Genomic DNA, 17,930 nt, shown 5'->3' with positions numbered 1-17,930 from the left:
GATAATGAAGAAAGCATATTCACCACCCAAAAATTCTTAAGACGTATGAGTCTGATGTGATGGCCTGAGGAGCAAGGTGGAAGTCTTGTTCCTAAATCACCAAGTTGTTCTAAGTTGTTTCTGTTGAAGTTGGAAATGAACAGAGAAAATATTATTTATGTAATAGTACTGCCAAACACTGAGTTAAATTCTGTAGATTTGAAGTACTTGCTATTTGTATTGGTGGGGAAAAAAGAAAGTTTTGCACATTGTGGATTTGGGAGTCAAGCAATTGAAAAAGACTGGAGAGAAGGAAGCGATTTGGGTATACGAGGGCCCTTACCTGCGTGTGAATGCCAGACTGTGAGCTAGATGAGCATTCTGTCCATTGCTGCTCCTCAGGCCTCTAACAATGTTCTTTTGCCTCTTCAGGGAGAATGGGCAGCTGAAGACAGAGTCAAGCACAACACTGCCAGATCAGGAGTTGAATGGGGATGCTGCTGGGACTTGCACCAGTGCTGCCCCCACCATGTGGCTGGGAGCACAGAACGGCTGGTAGGTTCCCTTTGGGCTGACAGATGTCTCTGTCACCTCGGTTCTCTGGGCTCCACGTCTCATATCCGCACACCTTTAGTTCACTTCTTGTTTCTGGTGTAGGTTTTCATTGCTCCTTGTTGTTCTGTGCCCTCAGCTCATCATAGGCACAGGGATTTAACCTCACTTTCTTACCTAACCTCCGTCTTTCCTACCAGAAGAAAAGACTCAAGCCTAGTCAGGCTGAAGGTGTGGGGCCTTGCTGCTAACCCTCCCCGATTTGTCCTTTCTCACAGGCTTTATGTGCACTCGGCTGTATCCAACTGGAAGAAGTGTCTGCACTCGATAAAGCTGAAGGACTCTGTACTGAGTCTAGTGTAAGTGTGCATGCCAGGGGCTGCTGAAGGAGAAGGTTCAGTGCCTAAGTGATATTTTAGATGGGGGTAGCACCTCTTTGTGAGTCATCTTTCTCTTTGCTCTTCTAATTGCATCGGTTTGTGAGGAAAGTTTCCCAAGTTTTTTGTTATTGAAATGCCTCATACTGAGCTGTTTTCCTGCTCAACTGCAGACCTGACCCAATTCAGTGAATAAGGTACTAAATGTATCAGGAGGAAATAAGTGGGGAGGAGAAAGGCAAAATTTCACTGGGATGTAAGTTAGGTGGAATTTGTTGAAATTGATGAAGTTTGTAGTGTGAAGGAGAAGTTAACCTCAACGGGAAATTTATGGATGATCTTACTACAACGAAGGTAAGAGGTACGACCCTTGGCCCTTGCAGGATGTTCCTGCAAGTGCTAAACTGAATAGGAATAAAGAACATAAAGATGGTGTGTGTGGATGTCAGAAAGGATTTGTTAGTCCCTTACTCCTACAGATTTTTGTAAGTATTTACTTTTCTGTGATTTCAGGCATGTGAAAGGGAGGGTCCTTGTTGCTCTGGCTGACGGAACACTAGCCATATTCCACCGGGGAGAAGGTAAGAGTCCATGTAATAGAGAAAACTAAACTTGGCCAAAAGTGTAGGAATGGATTAAATGCTATTCTGAGTTGAGAAGGAAAGGTGCTGGCTTGCCAGAGTACAAACATACGGTTAAAATGCATAGCAATTATACACATGTAATCTCTATCCTGAAACATCTATGGCATGCTTTAACACCATTTCCTGAGCTTTTCTGAACGGAAACGTGTGTGTGCTGTGTTGCACGTGCAGAGTAAATGCAACGCTTTTAGGAACACATATGCTGTGCAGTTGTTTGAGGGGTGCTTGGTAAGTTTAATGCATTTGGGCCATATGGGTGTTACTGTGCATTCCCAAATCAGCTGTAGCGGGGCGTGCACAGGGAGCTCCACACAGCTCAGGCTGTGCCCGAGCAGATCCCCTCTGCAGTTGCAGACAGGCCTGATGCTTCCCAGAGAAGTTGGACTCCGTGTAAGTAGTGGCACTGATGACTGCATGCACAGCAGGCAGAGCTGGGGTTGTCTGGAAGTCCCAAATAAATGGAGCCTTTGCATTACACTTGGTCAGTTTTTCTTGTTTCAAAGAAGAGATGACTGAGTAATCTAATGTGCCTTAATCTTGTCACTTCAAGATACCTTTTGAATTCTGTATTTCTTGTCCTCTTCACTATTGTAGGTTTTGTTTCCCTATGACTTAAGTAGTTCCTGAGCTGTGTTCGTGCCTGAAAGTACATGGGAATTTGCTAACTGTGACTAATGTTTGCATATTAAGAACTTAGTTATTCACTGTGTAGCAGTTTATCCAGCAAGCTGACATACAGAGATTTCTGGTTTTGTGCAATCTGAATTTTGATTCACCCTTTGTCATGAGTTCAAGCCCGACCCCTGACACATAAAAATTGTTCCCATCAGAAACAGGCTAAAGCTCCATGACATAGAGGCCACCTGTCTGTGAAGAGCACAGTATCTGCCAGGGTAGTTAGAAAATAAGCATGAGAGAAGGAAGATTGATTCCTTATCCTAGATTTGACACTTCAGGGAAATTATGTTGTCTTTCTGTGGTAGGAGGAAGCCTCACCACAAGGTCCATTTCCTTTCAGGTCTCTGCATATAGCCTTGTTAGGCTGTCTTTCTTTTTCCCCTGCTGTTTTTGTTGTACTTGTTAGAGAAGCCTGTTCACTTCATTACAATAAAAGAACGTTTAAATTAGCCTGATTTGGAGATCTTTCAGTCCACCAAACTAAACTTTATTGTTATGTGTTTTGTAAGTATAAGGCTGTGCCCGAAGTAGTATTATGGATTCATGGGTAGTTCACAGACATAAGCAAAATGAGCATTTGAGTATTAGCTAAGCCTGTATACCTGGATATACCTGGAACGGTAGATGATTCTGTTGTATACTGACATGTCATGAAGGAGATGCATCTTTCCACACTTGTTTTTCACCTCAGATGGTCAGTGGGATCTCAGTAATTACCACCTAATGGACCTCGGTCACACTCACCATTCCATCCGCTGCATGGCTGTTGTGTATGATAGAGTCTGGTGTGGCTACAAGAACAAAATCCATGTTATTCAGCCTAAGACAATGCAGATTGAGGTAAGAAAGCAAAAGTGTGTATGTGCATGCACATGCTTGTGTTGTATTTATTCTTATAGCTGTTTTCTGCAGCAGTGTATGGAAATGCAGAACCTTTGTATTGTCATTGCTGACTGTAGGATCCAAACTGCCAGGGGGAGTATTTATTCCTTCCTGCCTTTGCAGAGCTTAAATCTTCAGATAAGTCCAAACTGAGCACTTTCTTTCCCTTTACTTGTCAGTCAGTGAGGCCCCATACTGTGCAAATGTACATGCCTGCTCTGCAGCTACCCTGCATATACGATCTGAGATTTCTCCAGCTGTAGGCATTGTGGCACAAAGGAAGAGTACAGTTAGCAAGCCCTGGTGATTCCACTTGCCTAAGAAAAAAACGATGTTTAGAGCCTTTTGGTTGAAATTCAATACAGTGGTGTTGGTACAAACGTATTTGACAATTCTTGGAATAATTCTAATCAAAGGGAGAAGAAGTGCTGAATCTGAAGTTGACATCACTGAGCCAAGGCAGTTTGATCTTTGGAATTTATACTGGAATTGTGTGTTTTCCTTTTCTATCAAGCACATTGAAAGCTCTTGCTTTCTAATGTTCTTGCTCCTGAATTGGTCTGCAAATCTCTACAGAGCTGCTGTACAACTCATCACTTCAAGTGAGGGATTTTCTGTATACTGTAGTGAACTTCTGAGGTCAGCTGGCATTAAGATATTTTCTCCAAGAGCTTTGAAAACCAAACAAGTGATCTCAGTTGAGGAAAGTGGCACCTATGCGTAGATAATTGCAAAGCTTTTGTCAACTCACATTGGTATGCCTGTTTGGCGTTTCAGAAATCCTTTGACGCTCACCCTCGGCGGGAGAGTCAGGTGCGCCAGCTGGCGTGGATTGGAGATGGGGTGTGGGTTTCCATCCGCCTGGACTCCACTCTGAGGCTTTACCACGCCCACAGCCATCAGCATCTGCAGGATGTTGACATTGAGCCTTACGTCAGCAAGATGCTAGGTGAGGCAGTAGGGGCTGTCAGTGAATGTCTGTTGCTTACTGAGATCAAAGAGATATCAAAATCCATTAGCCGAGCCGTAACTGACTCTCCAACTCTCTCACATTCTCACTAGGCACTGGGAAGCTGGGCTTCTCCTTCGTGCGGATTACAGCCCTGCTCATTGCTGGCAACCGCCTCTGGGTAGGGACAGGGAACGGTGTCGTCATCTCCATTCCACTGACTGAGAGTAAGTGACATCTGTTGGAGATACTTCTGCCCCCTGCCCTCCCCCCCCACCAAAAAAAAAAAAAAAAGAATGCCTTTGCATGTTATTTGTGCAGCCTGGCAGATGGCTTCGGCAGGTTAATGCTTTCCGGATGTTTTTACTCTAAAGCTGACACACCTTTGATCATAGCAGTGTTCAGAGAGAAGAGCCCCGAGTACAAGCAGTCCTGAACTTGTTTTAACTCTTCCTTATTAAAGAATTAAGTGTTCAGTTGAACAGACAACCTGTTTAAAACCAAATAGTATTTGTTACTGTCCCTTTCAGTTCAGTAGAAGCCATTTCCTTCTTGGGGAACCAATGACATCTCTACCATCCGTACAGTCTTCTTTTCTGAGCATGACCTTGCCAGAGCAGACTGATTCTGTAGCTGCTGGAAACCAGGAGAAACAAAGCTTTGGGAATTGTAGTAAGTCTCTGAAAGGAGACCATGGGATGAGAAGTCACCAGGAAGATCTCCCTGGAAATTTTGTTTTGACATAGACATCTAAACGTCTCTGTAACAGTATTTTCCAGAAACTGACCTTAGAAAAGCTTCATTTACTCAAATTAGGGCTCAGCTTTATCAGTCAAGTAGAAATTGGTATCCTGGGCCAAATCCACCCTGATGAGGAGACCCAGCAGTAGTAGTTAATAGGTGTATCTCTGGAGCTGGAAGGTTGGTTGAAGCTCTTAGTGATCCTGTTCTGTACCTGCCAGTCAGCATCTAATTTTGCAGGTCTGTTCCATATTATGGGGGAGTAGGACTTGAGGCCGATTGCAGCTGCTTTCAACAGAAAACAGCCAAATGAACATTTTCTCACCACTGCTAGCAGGAAATCTGAGAAGCAAATGGCTCTTGTATAAGAGGAGCAAACCTGTTGTAACCCTTCTGAAAGTCAGGGCTGAGATGGTCTCCTCTAAGGCTAGGGGATCTGGAGATGCCTGAGGCTGACACCAGGAAGCCAGTGACACAGTTGTCTTTGTGCATTGCAATCTCGGTCTCATTTCTGAATCCCTGTGTTAAAGTCCATTCTTTCTTGGGGCTGCTGTCCTAATTCTGAGTTAAACTTGTTCCCTGCAGTAAACCAGCTGCATTATCTTCTGGTGTTTCTGTAAAAATGTGGTAAGCAGTAAGATCTCACTGGGAACTTAGCAATGGCTCCTTGGGACCATGGTCCCTCTCTCATCTCAGATGTTACATTTGTCCTTGTAAGATAAGAGGAAATTGAGCAAGAACAGTGTTGGTATAAATTGATCTGAGCCTGTAGCTCCTGTTGTGGTTTCTCTAGGTTTTATACATTTCTGTTGCTCCCTGAATTTTCTCCCAGTAATCACCTTTTTCTTCTTTCCCGTCCTGCCTGTCTCTCCCTGTGCCCTTCTGTGTTCCCACTCCTTGCCTGTGCCTAGCTGTAGTCCTCCACCGAGGCCAACTCCTTGGGCTCCGGGGTAAGTCCATTGCCTCCTCCCTTCAGCTTTCACTCCTTTCGCACCCATTCACCTTTGCAGTCGCTTTCCCACCCTTCCATCCTGCCATTCAGCTCTCTCCATCCATATTTCCTCATCACTCTTTCATTTTAAATTGCATCTGAGAAAAGCGACCAGAGACAGTAATGTAAATATCCTCATTTCCCATGGCTAAAACCACTTTCATCCATCTCATCAGCCATTCCTCTGGGTTTTTTTGTGTTTAGAGGACTTTTCTTCATCAGTAGTTCCCTGATTGTGGTAGGCCAGGTTTGAGATGGGACTGTAAAGGTTCATTCAGTCAGAGAGTTCCAGGAAGCAGGAGTAGACTCTTCTTCCAAGGTCTTCCTTGGTCATCCTTGGTTTTCCAAGGATGCTTCTCTCATCAGCTCCAGGCCAATGGCAGTAGGTGCTGTGACACCTGCCAGCTGGAAGTAATCAACCAAGACTTTTAATCAGAGGGGACTTCGATAAACATTAAGAATTATTTGGTTTTGTGCCAGTTAAGGCAGGCTCTGAGTTCAAATTTATGCTTATCTTTGCCTTTCCATGGTCAGAAACGAGTACTTTTTTCTCATAGTAACACATGTCTGTGGCTGTCCAGAAGCATTGTCAACATGTGTCTCCTCCTTTTAAAGCATCTGATACTGGTTTGCAGTAAGAAGCCAGATACTGAACAAGAAGTGGTGCTAGTACCAGCCCTGTCTGTCAGTCAGATGAACTCATCCAGTCATAGCTGCTCACAGCAAACCAAAGCACAGAGGTGCAGAGAGCCTTCATTTTGGGGATCTTCCCCCTGCACACACTGATTTTCATTCTTCCATCAAAATATTTGTACTTGTCTCGCCATCCTGGCTTGAGCCTGATAGGTAAAAGTCTCCTTTGTCCAAGTTACTTAATAATTGAAATCCAGCCCAAGCCATAATACAGATAATTAAGCAATTCAGTTCTCTCACAGGAAGTGAAAGCTTCTGATTTTAGTACTGTTTCTGTTTTACTGATGTGGGTGCATGTGGAAGGAAAGCATCACCCATCCTGAGCTCTGAGCACTGGTCTCTGTTCCTTGGTGAGTGGAAGCATTCACATTCTGATGCCGGCCCCTGAGCCCACCTTGAAATCCTTGGAAGCTGTGGATGGTGAACATCTTTCAGATGATCTTCTGGTGTCACGGCTAAAATGAAGGACTAAGCAACGACCTCCACTGCTGTGACATTTACTGGGCTGAGAGGCCTTCACCAGGCACAGCTTGGCGTAAGCAAAGGACTTGACTTGGAAACTGAGCAACTTCACCAATCCAGAAAATAGCAGTAATTCTCCTCCAGGTGCCCTTAATGTCTCATGGGTACAGTGGACATTTTTGGATACCCTGCCAGGTACAAAAGACCAGGGTTGATCCTAGGACTGTAGGTCATTTCTGGAGGCTGGAGAGGATTGCTGCTGTTGAAGAGGCCTTCAGTGGGACACCTCAGAGACCTTGTCTAGCTTGCCCTAAGGTCACTCTTGCCCAGCACCTCCAGGGATGTGTGCCTCATTAGAAGGCAAATACTAGATTGGATGAGAAAATAACAGTTTGTTATTATGAGTGGATTGTTGCCAGCCTAAGAGAGAGGGACTGTATAGTCTAGTGTGGTCTCCTCCATCACATCCTTTACACAAGACCTTTAAAGAGACCTTCACCTTTAAAGGTTTTCCTTCATGGCTCATGAGTTTTCTCTTTGATTCAATCCTTTCTGTAAATGGGACTCCAAGCCATTGCTGACAATATTCCTCCTCCCTGTCCCCAGCCAACAAGACCTCACCAACCTCTGGAGAGGGCAGCCGCTCTGGCGGGGTCATCCACGTCTATGGTGATGACAACAGTGACAAATCTGCCAGCAGTTTCATTCCCTACTGCTCCATGGCTCAGGCACAGCTCTGTTTCCATGGCCACCGTGATGCTGTCAAGTTCTTCGTCTCTGTGCCTGGTAAGGAGGAGCACAGCCCTTCCTTGTGAGGGCCTTGTGCTGCCGTCCATGCTGCGGCAGGAGCTTGAGCTGATCTGCAGCAGGCGGCTGTCTGTGCCATTTCTAGCGCTTGCAGATCCCTGTGGCTCAGACATCAGGAGTTTAAACAGCACCGACTTCTAGATTTCCTCTGTGTGTGTGTGTGTGTGTGTGTGTGTGTGTGTTAACTGCCTGGAGGCTGAGTAGAGGCACTGACAGCACCTCTGTCCTCTCCCAGGCAATGTCCTAGCAACCCTGAATGGGAGCGTGTTGGACAGCCCCTCGGAGAACCCCAGCACAGCGGCCACAGAGACTGAGGGGCAGAAGCTGAAGAACGTCCTGGTGCTGAGCGGAGGAGAAGGGTACATCGACTTCCGGATCGGTGAGCGCCTGTGGTGTGAGGCATCCGGAACGGGGAGGGCTGCAGGGCCGTGGTCGTGGAGAGAGGGATTGCTTCTGTGGGGAGCGAAATCTGAAAAGTACTGCTCTCTGTTTCTCCTGCCTCTGGCTGTGAGGGCAGAGAGCAAGCACTTTCCTTGCATGGCACAAGGCTGCCAAACCCTGTGCCCCTGCCTGTGCCTGCAGTGCCACACAGTCTGCGCTAATGGCCCTGGAAATAAAACTGTCTGTGCCACTGACTTCAAACATTGCTGCCTCACTGTGGTCGCCTGTGCTGCCTGTATTGTAAACATTGGCTTCCCCAAAAGGAAGGGTGGTTTTTTCCTAGTACTGGAGATGGTTTGTTCCACCAATACAGTCCTGCTTCAGAAAAGCACCATGTTGCTATAAATGTTCTCCAGGCATAAAGGAAGGTCTCAGCTCATGCTGGCTGTTGTCAGACTGCTGAGACTCTAACAGGGATATTAGCCTCTTTGGAAGCATTCCAGAGCAGTACAATTTGGGATTTTCTTTCTTGCCTTTTCTACTCTCTGTTTTCTGTCTTCAGGGGATGGAGAAGATGATGAGACAGAGGAGAATGCAGGAGACGCCACCCAGGTGAAGCCAGTACTTTCCAAGGCTGAAAGGAGCCACATTATTGTGTGGCAGGTATCCTATATCCCTGAGTGAGAATTTCTCCTTTCCCACCAATCTAAGTGTCCCTCCTCCCGCCTGAATGCCAAGATGTACATACAGAATGCCTGCATTATACCTACTGCTGGAAACCGACCCCAGACAACTGCAACGGCTCCTGCCTCGGACTGTGACCCCCTTCTAACCTCTGAACTTGCAGCTTTCATCTTGGGCCTGTGCGCTTTCTGCGTGGTTGGATTATTGTTCTGCTCTAGAGCTGGCATCTACAAGGAGAGACATGGCAGCGCATCGATGAAGTGGAGCTTGGAGCTAGAACTGTGCAAAGCCTTTGCCCGGCGCACGGGAGCTGGCAGCTGGAGGGGTGGTGGCTCAGGTTCTCCAGCAGGTTGCCTCACTCCCACCTGCATGAGAAAGAAGTACGTCCCCCTGGCATCTCCCCCAAAGCACTGGTGGTGAATCACAACTTCTACAGCACCCTAGCAGAAATCCTTTCTAGTTCACCAGTGGACTCTCCACCTTATCCACCTGTAAGCACAGAATAATGTCCCACGGACTGAGAGCAGCCAGGTCCAAGGAACCCTCAATAGACAGGAGTACCAGGGTTTGGGCAGCGCTTCTGCTGCTTGGCTGGAGAAGGCAGCAGTGCCATTACTGTGGGGAACACATCCTCCATACCTGCAGATGGAAAGTCTACCTCCTCTGCTGTCGTCGTCTCAGCAGTCATGTGCTGAGTGACTGTGTGTGTCCAGAGAGGATTGTTTGGTAGCCTCAGATAGGAGACGGGTGTTTGATCATGGAGGCCACAGGGCCTTTGGAAACTGTGGTAGCAAAGGGGTACTGGAACTTTGCTTTTTTAAGAGCAGAAAAGGCAGCAATACTTTTAACTCCCCCTTCCAAAAATGCTAGGCGGAAAAGAACTCTTGAGCTCATTCTGAAAGGTTCGGGAGAAAGCTATCTCTGCATAGCGTTTGTTGGCTTTTAAAACGTCAGGTGAGGGCAGATGATGTTGGTCTGCTGTGAATTCTGCATTAACACATTGAGATCACCTTGACTCATAGGTTGTCCCCATCCCAGGAGCTGCTGGAAGGAGATGTCTGTTTTCCTTCACACTGTGGCTGTCAGTTAGGAAAGACTGTGTAGGTGCCATCAGGGTATGTGTGTCTCGCCTGAGGTCACAGAGAAAAAGGAATTGAGGCCAGGTCTCCCGACCTTTTTTACCTGACATAGCGAGCACTGACTTTGTTACTGAGTAGTTTGAAAAGCTGGAAGTTTCTGACTCCTGAAAAGGATTGACAACCCCTGAGAAAAAAAATCTCATGGCCCTCCTTGTGTAAGCAGTTCTAGGGGACTGCAAATCTGCATCCTGCTTACAAGAGAAGCAGCAAAAAATGGGACCAGGGAGAGCAGTTTTGAGCTCCAGATGCAGAACGTGGCAGCTCCAGATGTAGAGGCAACGGTTGGTCCTCCCTTTCTGACAGCGGTAAGAGTCTTGTCTTCAGAAGGACAAGTTCCGTTTCCTTTGAATAATCCCTCCTGCATGTGCAGGACTAGAGCGAGTACCAGTTGTTAGCGATGAATTTGGAAGCTTCTGGTGGTCATCTTGTTTCTTCCTGAGCTGTGCAACACTCTGGGGTTCACAGGGATGTCCTTGTGCCAGTGGGGTGGTAGGGGGACAGCTGGGGGAAGCCTCCACCTTCTGGAAAGCTCCCAGCTGTGTCCTGTGCTTGATGCCACAGACCAGGCTGCCCCCAGGTCTTGTGGTCTAAAGCTGCTTGTGTGCTGCAGGTGTGCAGTATTCCCCGGGGAAGCTCTGACACATGGCATCTGTCCCGATGCAGCAGCACTGAAATGATTTTTGGATACACAGTTGAGAAAAGGCTAGGGTATATGTTTCCCCTGCAAGGAGGCAAGAGGACATCTCTGGAGAACAGAGGCCTCTGGAGCCACCGCGGTGCCCACGCTGCCTGTGAGCAGTGCTGGTGACACTGTCCTCCAGCCACTGGCACACCGGGCTGGGGGCTGGCCTTTGCCTAAGGGACACCTGGAGCCGCCACCTGCATGCGGGGGGACCTCTCACCAGGAACATTTCTCCAGGGCATTGCTGACCGTGCCAGGCTTCTCACTTTCCCAGAATGCTTTCTGCTAGGAAGAACTCTTCGGATCACAAGTCAAGAGTGCGTTAGAGTTAACAAGATCAACATTTAGACCACAGAGTCCACAGATACGTAACAGTTCACCAGTTAGGGCCAGGTAAACTTCATAATTTGGGCTAATTAAAGGGGGGGGGAAAAAAAGCCCTAGTAGGCCCAGTTCTTTAGCTCTATCAACTCTTCCATAGGAAAATACAGAATTGCAACATTCTTACCTCTTACTGTTTGTTCTGTATCTGGTTTTAGCAGTTGAAGTGACAGTACTTGGTCTCCTGTCACCCACTGGGCCCTGGCAACATAAGGAAACCAGTCTCGGGCCTCTACCAACAGGTTCCTTTCCAGCTCAGTGCATGTTTTCCTCCAAGAGAAGCACATGTCCGAGAGGGGCAGCTACAACTAAGTAGAACCAGCCTCTGCTGTCAGCTCCTGTGGGCATTTGGTGGCTGCTGGGCAGCAAGGTGAGAACTGACTGGCTTCAATACACTTCCCTGTCATATCTCCACTGTGATGTATGTAAAGTATCTTGTATGTTACAAAAGGATTTTAAAAAGTGTCTTAAGGCCTGTAAACTCCGCTATTTGGTCTGAAGATGGCATTCTGTAAAGAGACTGCTGTATGAATATGTTCCCATGCTTTGTCCCCTATGCTATCAAACAACAAACCATATCTGTTCTGTATGTAATAAATGTGTTAACATCAGCAAGTGCAGGACATCTCATTCCTATAAAGGCACTGGGATTTACACTCAGTCTTTAATAAAGGGTGGGAATGGCAGCTCGTGTTCACCACTGAGCAGTTCAGTGGCAAGAAATGAGGTGCGGATTGCTTACTGCCAGAGCAGAGGAGCTGCTCCTGCAAGCCACGGTGCAATCTGTAGCTTCTAGTGTCAGAAATAAAAGGCAGAAAAGACAACTGTTAGGTGCTGGCTAGCTGCAGCTGTCCTCCTGGTGTCCCCTTCAGGGTTAACACATCAGGCTCAGCTTTCAACACTGGAGTTGCTGATGTTCCCTGTCAATACAGGGTGGTACTTCACAAAGTCCCACAGGAATCAGTGACATTCAGCACTGCTGGAAGTGAGTTCCTCTTAGTCCCAGCAGCACTTAGACACATTCGTATTTATTTTGTAGAACTGCATTAATTCAAGGGCTGTACATAGCAGTAATAGACAAGGGAGCTACCTCCTTATGCCAGGATTGGCTTCTGCCCTAAGCAGGAGTCCCTAAGGTGAGTCACCTCCACGACTAACAGCTGTGCTGCTGTCCTGTGCAGGCCAGGGTGAAGTACAGCAGGCAGTGCTGCCTGGGTTCATAGAAGCATCTCCACAATGTTTGGAAACAGGCCCTGGGACCCCTGGCACTGCACCCTTCGGTACAGCCAGGAGCAGTTTGAGCAGGGCACTGGGTGCATTGCAGCCATGTCTGGCACCCGCCCGGGTGGCTGAGGAAGGGGCTCACCACCATCATCCTTCAGGCAGCCACCCCTGTGCTGTTAAAAGATCCAGGAGATTAATGCACAGGTTTGAGGGTCCTGGCAGAGCTCCCAGCATATTCCAGGCATTGAATCCAACACCTGGCAAATGAGGGCTGTGCAGCTTTCCAGAAGGGGACCTTCATAACCACACAGGGCTTTCAGGCTGCCCAGGGATTTGTGTGAAGACACCCTCCTAAGTGTTACAGCCCTGAGGTCAGCAGCAGCAGCCCCACCTGGGCCCCCACCCATACATGGGCCCTTTCCACCCATGGCCCAGGCGGCTCATCAAAGCACCAGCTGCAGCCTTCAGTCTTTGCCCGAGCCATGCTGTGACTGTGCCTGGATGCACCCCTTGGACTGGGGGTTTGGACTAGATGATCTTCAGAGGTCCCTCCCCACCCAAGCCATTGCATGATTTTATGCCTTACGGTGGATTATCTCCATGTGCTTTTGCTCCTGGATGGACCCTGGTCGTGGGTCATTTCTTGCCTTGTCTGGGGCTGTTGGTGGACCCTGTTACCAGCACTTGGCTCTGCCCACTGTAGTCAGACTGTGGGCCTGTGTGCTGTCAGGGAGGGCACTGCCTGTGCTGGGGTTGTGTTCAGCTCCTGGCTGTGCAGGACAGAGGACTGCATTGTTCTACTTCTCCCATCTAACATCTACACCTCCTTCCCCACCTCGCTCGTCCTCGGTTTCTGTGCTGGTTCAGTAGCACCTCAATCACGGTAAGGACAGGAAGGCACGAGCTCAGCCCAGCAGCTGGCAGCAGAGGCTATGAAAACCAGAGAAGCTCCTTTCTATTCAGCTGCAGTGGGATGTCACACCCTCAAACTGTTCGTGCTTTTAGCAACACTCCCAATTTTCCCTCCCCTGGCCTTTCCCCTGGCTTCTGAAGCCAGAGAACCGGCCCTGGCATGTGCCCTGCAGCACTCCTGCCACAACACAGGGACAAGAGCCCAGCTCTGCCCAGCCTTCTTGCCTTGTCGTAGGACTGGCTTTTACCTCATGAAAAGCCTTCCCTCTTATCCCATAGGATCCTCTGGTGAGGAACCTCAGGTAGCCATTTCGTTGATCCATTTGCTTCTGCCTGGTGACAGCCTTTTTCCCGTGTTCCTGTCCCACCAGGCACACTGGGTAGGGCAGAGTCCAGTTTTTGCTCTCCCTTAGTAAATCTCTTCAGGCTACTTGTGATTTCAGGATGCTGCAGCAAATGGAACAGCACCTCTTGACTACCCACTAGAGCAGATGAAAGAACGAAAGAGCTGCTTCTGCAGAGAGCTGATCTGTGGGGTTACAGAGCAGAACAGCTCTGGTGCCCCCTCCACCCACACCCAGACTAGGGTAGCTCCAGCAGTTGCTGACACAGCAGCAGAATCCACAGCCACCGCAAGAGAAAATGAAATGCTAAGAACTGCACTAAGGAGTTGCATGTTTGTAACGTTCAGCACAACACACTGCACTGGAACTGATGGTAATTTGACATCGGCTTCAAATAGCAAGAGCCAATCCTGTATACTTCGCATCACCAGAATTAAAATGATTTCTCCTATCTCCTGACAGCCATCTCCGGGAATAGGAGATGGATAGCTTTGGATAAGCTTAGTACCCAAAGTAAAGTTGTGTTCCTCCTGTGTTCTTCATTGCTATCGTATGTAAGTAACCCAGATGATTCTGCAGCAGTTAAGAGAAATCTGAGGCTGTACCTGTTATTTGTAAGGTCTCTTAAACCTTGGTAAAGAGTCTCTTAAAAAGCTCTGCGTTTGGACCTCACGATGATCTCCATGCGCTGAAAAAAACCCTCAAGTTTTCTTAGAACTGTGCTGCAGAAATAAGAAAACATTTATTTTTGTTAGTAGATACATTTGTACACAGCTCTGTGAAATAACGTTATATTCTCAGTCATTTTTCTCTTTTATAGGCAGGACCCAAATTATCTGAAAAATGTTCTTAAAAACCTAATTTTCAGGCTGTAAGGGCAACTGCTCCAAAGCATTGTAGCTGGATGACAGGAGCTATGCATTCAGATACTATACAGGCAACCAAGAAGGTTCCTCTGCTGACTGAGACCAAAGTTATGGAAAAAAAAAATCTGAGCGTATCTGCATCTTTCCTTTCAGATGAGGTGGCTGTACAGGGCTGGGGGGAGAAAGCTAGGACACCTGGTCACACCACACCACAGTGGACAAGGGGATCTTCTGTAAGATGATCTGCTTCTAACAAACAGAGCACGTAGGCAGCTCAGGACACAGAACAAGTCTTTATACGGGTGTCCCTGTAGCTTTTTTCTTTGCACGCTGACGGGGAGAGGCCATGACCTTCTCCAAATCAATCATTGGCTCCTCTGTGATTGGTTTTCCCTCTTTCTGCCACTGCGCAAGGATCATGGCTCGGAGCAGAGGCGGGTATGGAAGGTACCGAATGGTCTCCTCCAACACTGGGGTGAATTTCTTGAAGGCTTCCTCCTCATGCTTGGGCACCATACGCCAGTCATGGTACATGGGTTTGTCGATTTCTCTCACTTCTTCTTCGGTTTTGCCTGAGAAAAGATGATGAACACCCATGGACAACACTACTGACAATAAACTCCCTCCAGGAAATGCAGCAAGTGTCAACACCCTGGTATCAAAAATGCTGCAACAGGCAATAGTAAAGGAAGTTTTCAAAGGATCAGACAGTATCTTCCCTGCTCTGTCCTTGGAAATCCACACAGAAACAGGCTGAAAGAACTACAGGCAGTTGTTCCAATTCTGTGGCTGACTCCCTCTCTTAATTTAAAATGTCACTTCATCTCTCTCTGGTTTAGTTTTCACGGCTAAGGAACAAGAGTAGTTTCTCTCTACACTTGATGAAAGTTCCCTGGGAAATTTAATGTCAAAAATACCCAACAACTTGAAAACCTTTGAGAAATGTTTCAGAAGCTCTAGTAAGCAACAATTGTTTGCCTGATATAAAGGAGCTTTTAAAAGGGAAATTCACTCACTGAACTCCAAGCATTAATTTTAAATCCCAGTAACATAAGTTTACTTGCCATCACTCTTGTTTTACTGACGAATTTACCTGGAATACCTTCACGTGTTCATTGTGTGTCTTGCTTTCTAAGTCTCAAAAGCGTCTTGTCACCTCATCTCATCCCTTGTTGGTGCACTCCTTCCTCCGGGTCAGCCTGCACTGCCTCTCACACTACGCTCCTTAGCAATGCATTCAGTGGGGGCTAGACCCCAGCATTTGAAACTGAAACATGGAGAACTTCTTTTCTGATTAGCAGATCTGAGAAAAACAAATTTCCCAAGCAGGAAGGCTGCGGTTTTGCTGCAGCTCTCCCCCGCCCCGTTATTCTCGGGTCCTGCCTACCGCTGCTCTCTCCAAACCTCGGAAAGGTCAGGTAGCCCCAAGGCAGCCGCTTTTACCTCGGAAGGTCAGGTAGCCCCAAGCTCTTCCATGGTCCATGTTCTGCAAAGCAAACAAGCACCGGTGAGGGCGGGAGGTGGCGGGGAGGGGGGTGGGGGCCCCGGGCAGGGCGGCGGTTACCTCGGCCGTGTAGTCCACCTTCACCTTGGTGATGACCCAGTAGCAGGGCTCGTCGTGCGCCCACAGCCAGGACTTGCGGGTCACGGTGCGGCCCACGCCGAAGCGCGGCAGGCGGCAGAGCAGCGCCAAGAGCCGGTTCTCGTTCCGCACGTCCTCCCAGGCCCGCACCGGCAGCCGCTTCTGCGTCAGCGGCCGCCGCATGGTCTCGTAGTCCAGCGCGAAGCGCTGCGACTCCCGCGGCCGGTTCTTCAGCGCCCGGTACTCGCGGATCTTCTTGGCCATGGCGGCGATGGGCCGATACAGCTTTTTGCGGGCCATGGCTCCGGCCGACCACGCCGGGACCCCGCCGCGCCGCCCGCCGCTTCCCGTGTCGCCCGGAAGCCGCCCCGCCCCGCCCGCCGCGGCGGAACGGAACGGGACGGAACGGGACGGGACGGACGCTCCCCGTGCCGCGGCGGAACCCTTGTGCCGCGGAACCGCCGCCCCGCGGGGCCGCGGGCAACCAGAGCGGCTCCTCGCCCCGCCGCCCTCGGGCCGGGCCCCGGTCCCCCGAGCAGCCCGGGGCTGCCGGCACGGCCTCTGTCCCGCTGCGGGCGAGAGCCACGGCTGAAACACCCGGGCTCTCGGCGCGGCTCAGGGACACCCTGACGTGTCAATGTGCTGGGCAGCCCCTTCGGCTCAGCACCCTTGGGTGTTGAGGTGGATCCGAGTAACTGAAAGCCTGCGACAGAAAAATCTGTTTGAACAGATTCACCTGTTTCAGGCCCTGGAGAAGGGAACTTTCAAATCCAGAGTGTAAATCACTCAGGTGGGTTTTAGGAAGGTTAAAGCAGTGTTGAAGGTCTGCCTGAGGTTGGAGTCAGAAGCTGAGCCAAGAGCTGGGTCTCCAAACTCTGTCCCCAGGGGTGAGACAAACTCCCCCTTGCACAAACCGCTCCAGCCACGGAGCACCAGTGCGACACAGCCGTGCAAACTGGAACCACTGCCAGCAGCAGAGAGTGAAAAATCCATAGCCCCTGGATTCTGGCTACAGGCTGGTAAATTAGACCTGCCAGGAGAAAGGGTTTTTTCTTTCTAAACCCGTATCTTATCTTGAAGGAAACACATCCATTCCAGTATTGCTGTAGAGTCCTTTACTGAAGGCATTCAGGCATACAGAGTGGTTTTTGTCAGCAGCCAAGATCAATGTATGGAGGAAAAGTCAGAGGCAGGGGGTGTGTGCTACACAACAAGTAAAACACATTTTAAAGGCTGTTAATGCTCTTAAAATACTTTATCCTCATAGGGTGCATCTCTTGAAAAAGGACAGGGGAGTTGTAACAAGGACAACAAACCTGATTAAGTTGACAAACACTGATTTAGAGTAATACTCGACCTCAATCTACCCAAATCTGGGAGAAAAAGCAGAGCAATTAAACCACTTATTTCAGGGTACAGAGTGGGTAGCTCATATCTAGGGCTACGCAGCACAGATATGAAGCTCGTGCCCTTTAAGGCACCTACATTCAGGTTTCTGAGGGCACAGAGCAGAAGAGGACACAATACTTGAACAATTGTGAAACTGGCTCAGTCAGATGCACAGAAACAAAGGGCAATGCCAACCACAGCGAGTCATCTGCAAAAACTTGATACAACTCTACAACAGTCGGCTAGAGACAGCATCTCCTGGTTGCTACAGCAGGAGAGTGAGCACAAACCATGTTCTGAAACCTACCGCCTCCCGGTTTGGCTTACTGGGGTCACTGGGAGATACAAGTGCAGGTCACAAATGTCTTCTGGGATCCAGACACCCTGAAGAGCCGGCACCCTGACAGCAAGCCGTCTGGGGTAGCAACAGGATCCTCTGTTTATTGTTCCTTAAGGTGCAATCTCGTATTAAAGAGAACCCCCTCACTCTGGGGGTGCTGTAGAGACCTTCGCCGCAGGTGCCCAAGGAACAGCCCTTTGCCACAGTGGGAAGCCCCCGGCACAAACACGGGCATCGCCGGGGGCGGGGAC

General features: G+C 48.8%; 2 protein-coding genes across 29 annotated transcripts in view; one reads left to right on the top strand and one right to left on the bottom strand.

Moving 5' to 3' along the window:
* The window catches only part of MAPK8IP3 (mitogen-activated protein kinase 8 interacting protein 3), a 76,369-nt gene extending 64,736 nt beyond the window's left edge, over positions 1-11,633 (top strand). For 26 of the 28 annotated variants that reach the window (XM_074886612.1, XM_074886609.1, XM_074886601.1 and 23 more), the window contains 10 exons: positions 412-534; positions 810-890; positions 1,422-1,489; positions 2,922-3,070; positions 3,890-4,061; positions 4,175-4,288; positions 5,714-5,752; positions 7,555-7,734; positions 7,991-8,134; positions 8,699-11,633. In XM_074886612.1, coding sequence (XP_074742713.1) covers positions 412-534; positions 810-890; positions 1,422-1,489; positions 2,922-3,070; positions 3,890-4,061; positions 4,175-4,288; positions 5,714-5,752; positions 7,555-7,734; positions 7,991-8,134; positions 8,699-8,820 — 1,192 coding nt within the window. In that variant the 3' untranslated portion in view covers positions 8,821-11,633. The remainder of the gene's footprint in view (positions 1-411; positions 535-809; positions 891-1,421; positions 1,490-2,921; positions 3,071-3,889; positions 4,062-4,174; positions 4,289-5,713; positions 5,753-7,554; positions 7,735-7,990; positions 8,135-8,698) is intronic. The other 2 variants (XM_074886615.1, XM_074886596.1) reach the window with 1 other exon arrangement.
* A 2,587-nt stretch (positions 11,634-14,220) lies between these two features.
* MRPS34 (mitochondrial ribosomal protein S34) lies at positions 14,221-16,333 on the bottom strand. Its single transcript, XM_074886312.1, has 3 exons — positions 15,933-16,333; positions 15,812-15,854; positions 14,221-14,940 (listed from the first exon to the last, which is right to left on the bottom strand). Exons 1-3 carry the CDS (start codon positions 16,248-16,250, stop codon positions 14,663-14,665), a joined length of 639 nt encoding a protein of 212 aa, XP_074742413.1. The 5' UTR covers positions 16,251-16,333; the 3' UTR covers positions 14,221-14,662.
* Positions 16,334-17,930: the final 1,597 nt, after the last annotated feature.

This window comes from Strix uralensis, chromosome 16, assembly GCF_047716275.1.
Source record: "Strix uralensis isolate ZFMK-TIS-50842 chromosome 16, bStrUra1, whole genome shotgun sequence".
In the NCBI taxonomy this organism is placed as follows: Eukaryota; Metazoa; Chordata; class Aves; order Strigiformes; family Strigidae; genus Strix; species Strix uralensis.
Note: the sequence above shows the minus strand (reverse complement) of the source record. Positions and strands in the feature narration are given on the sequence as shown.

What these genes read in the sequence shown, in the direction of transcription:
- MRPS34 (XM_074886312.1), bottom strand. Translation starts at nt 16,250, where the DNA reads ATGGCCCGCAAAAAGCTGTATCGGCCCATCGCCGCCATGGCCAAGAAG. An exon ending in AGGTGGACTACACGGCCGAG is followed by an intron (nt 15,855 to 15,932) that starts GTAACCGCCGCC and finishes TTTGCTTTGCAG; the next exon opens with AACATGGACCATGGAAGAGC. An exon ending in GGGCTACCTGACCTTCCGAG is followed by an intron (nt 14,941 to 15,811) that starts GTAAAAGCGGCT and finishes ATCTTTTCTCAG; the next exon opens with GCAAAACCGAAGAAGAAGTG.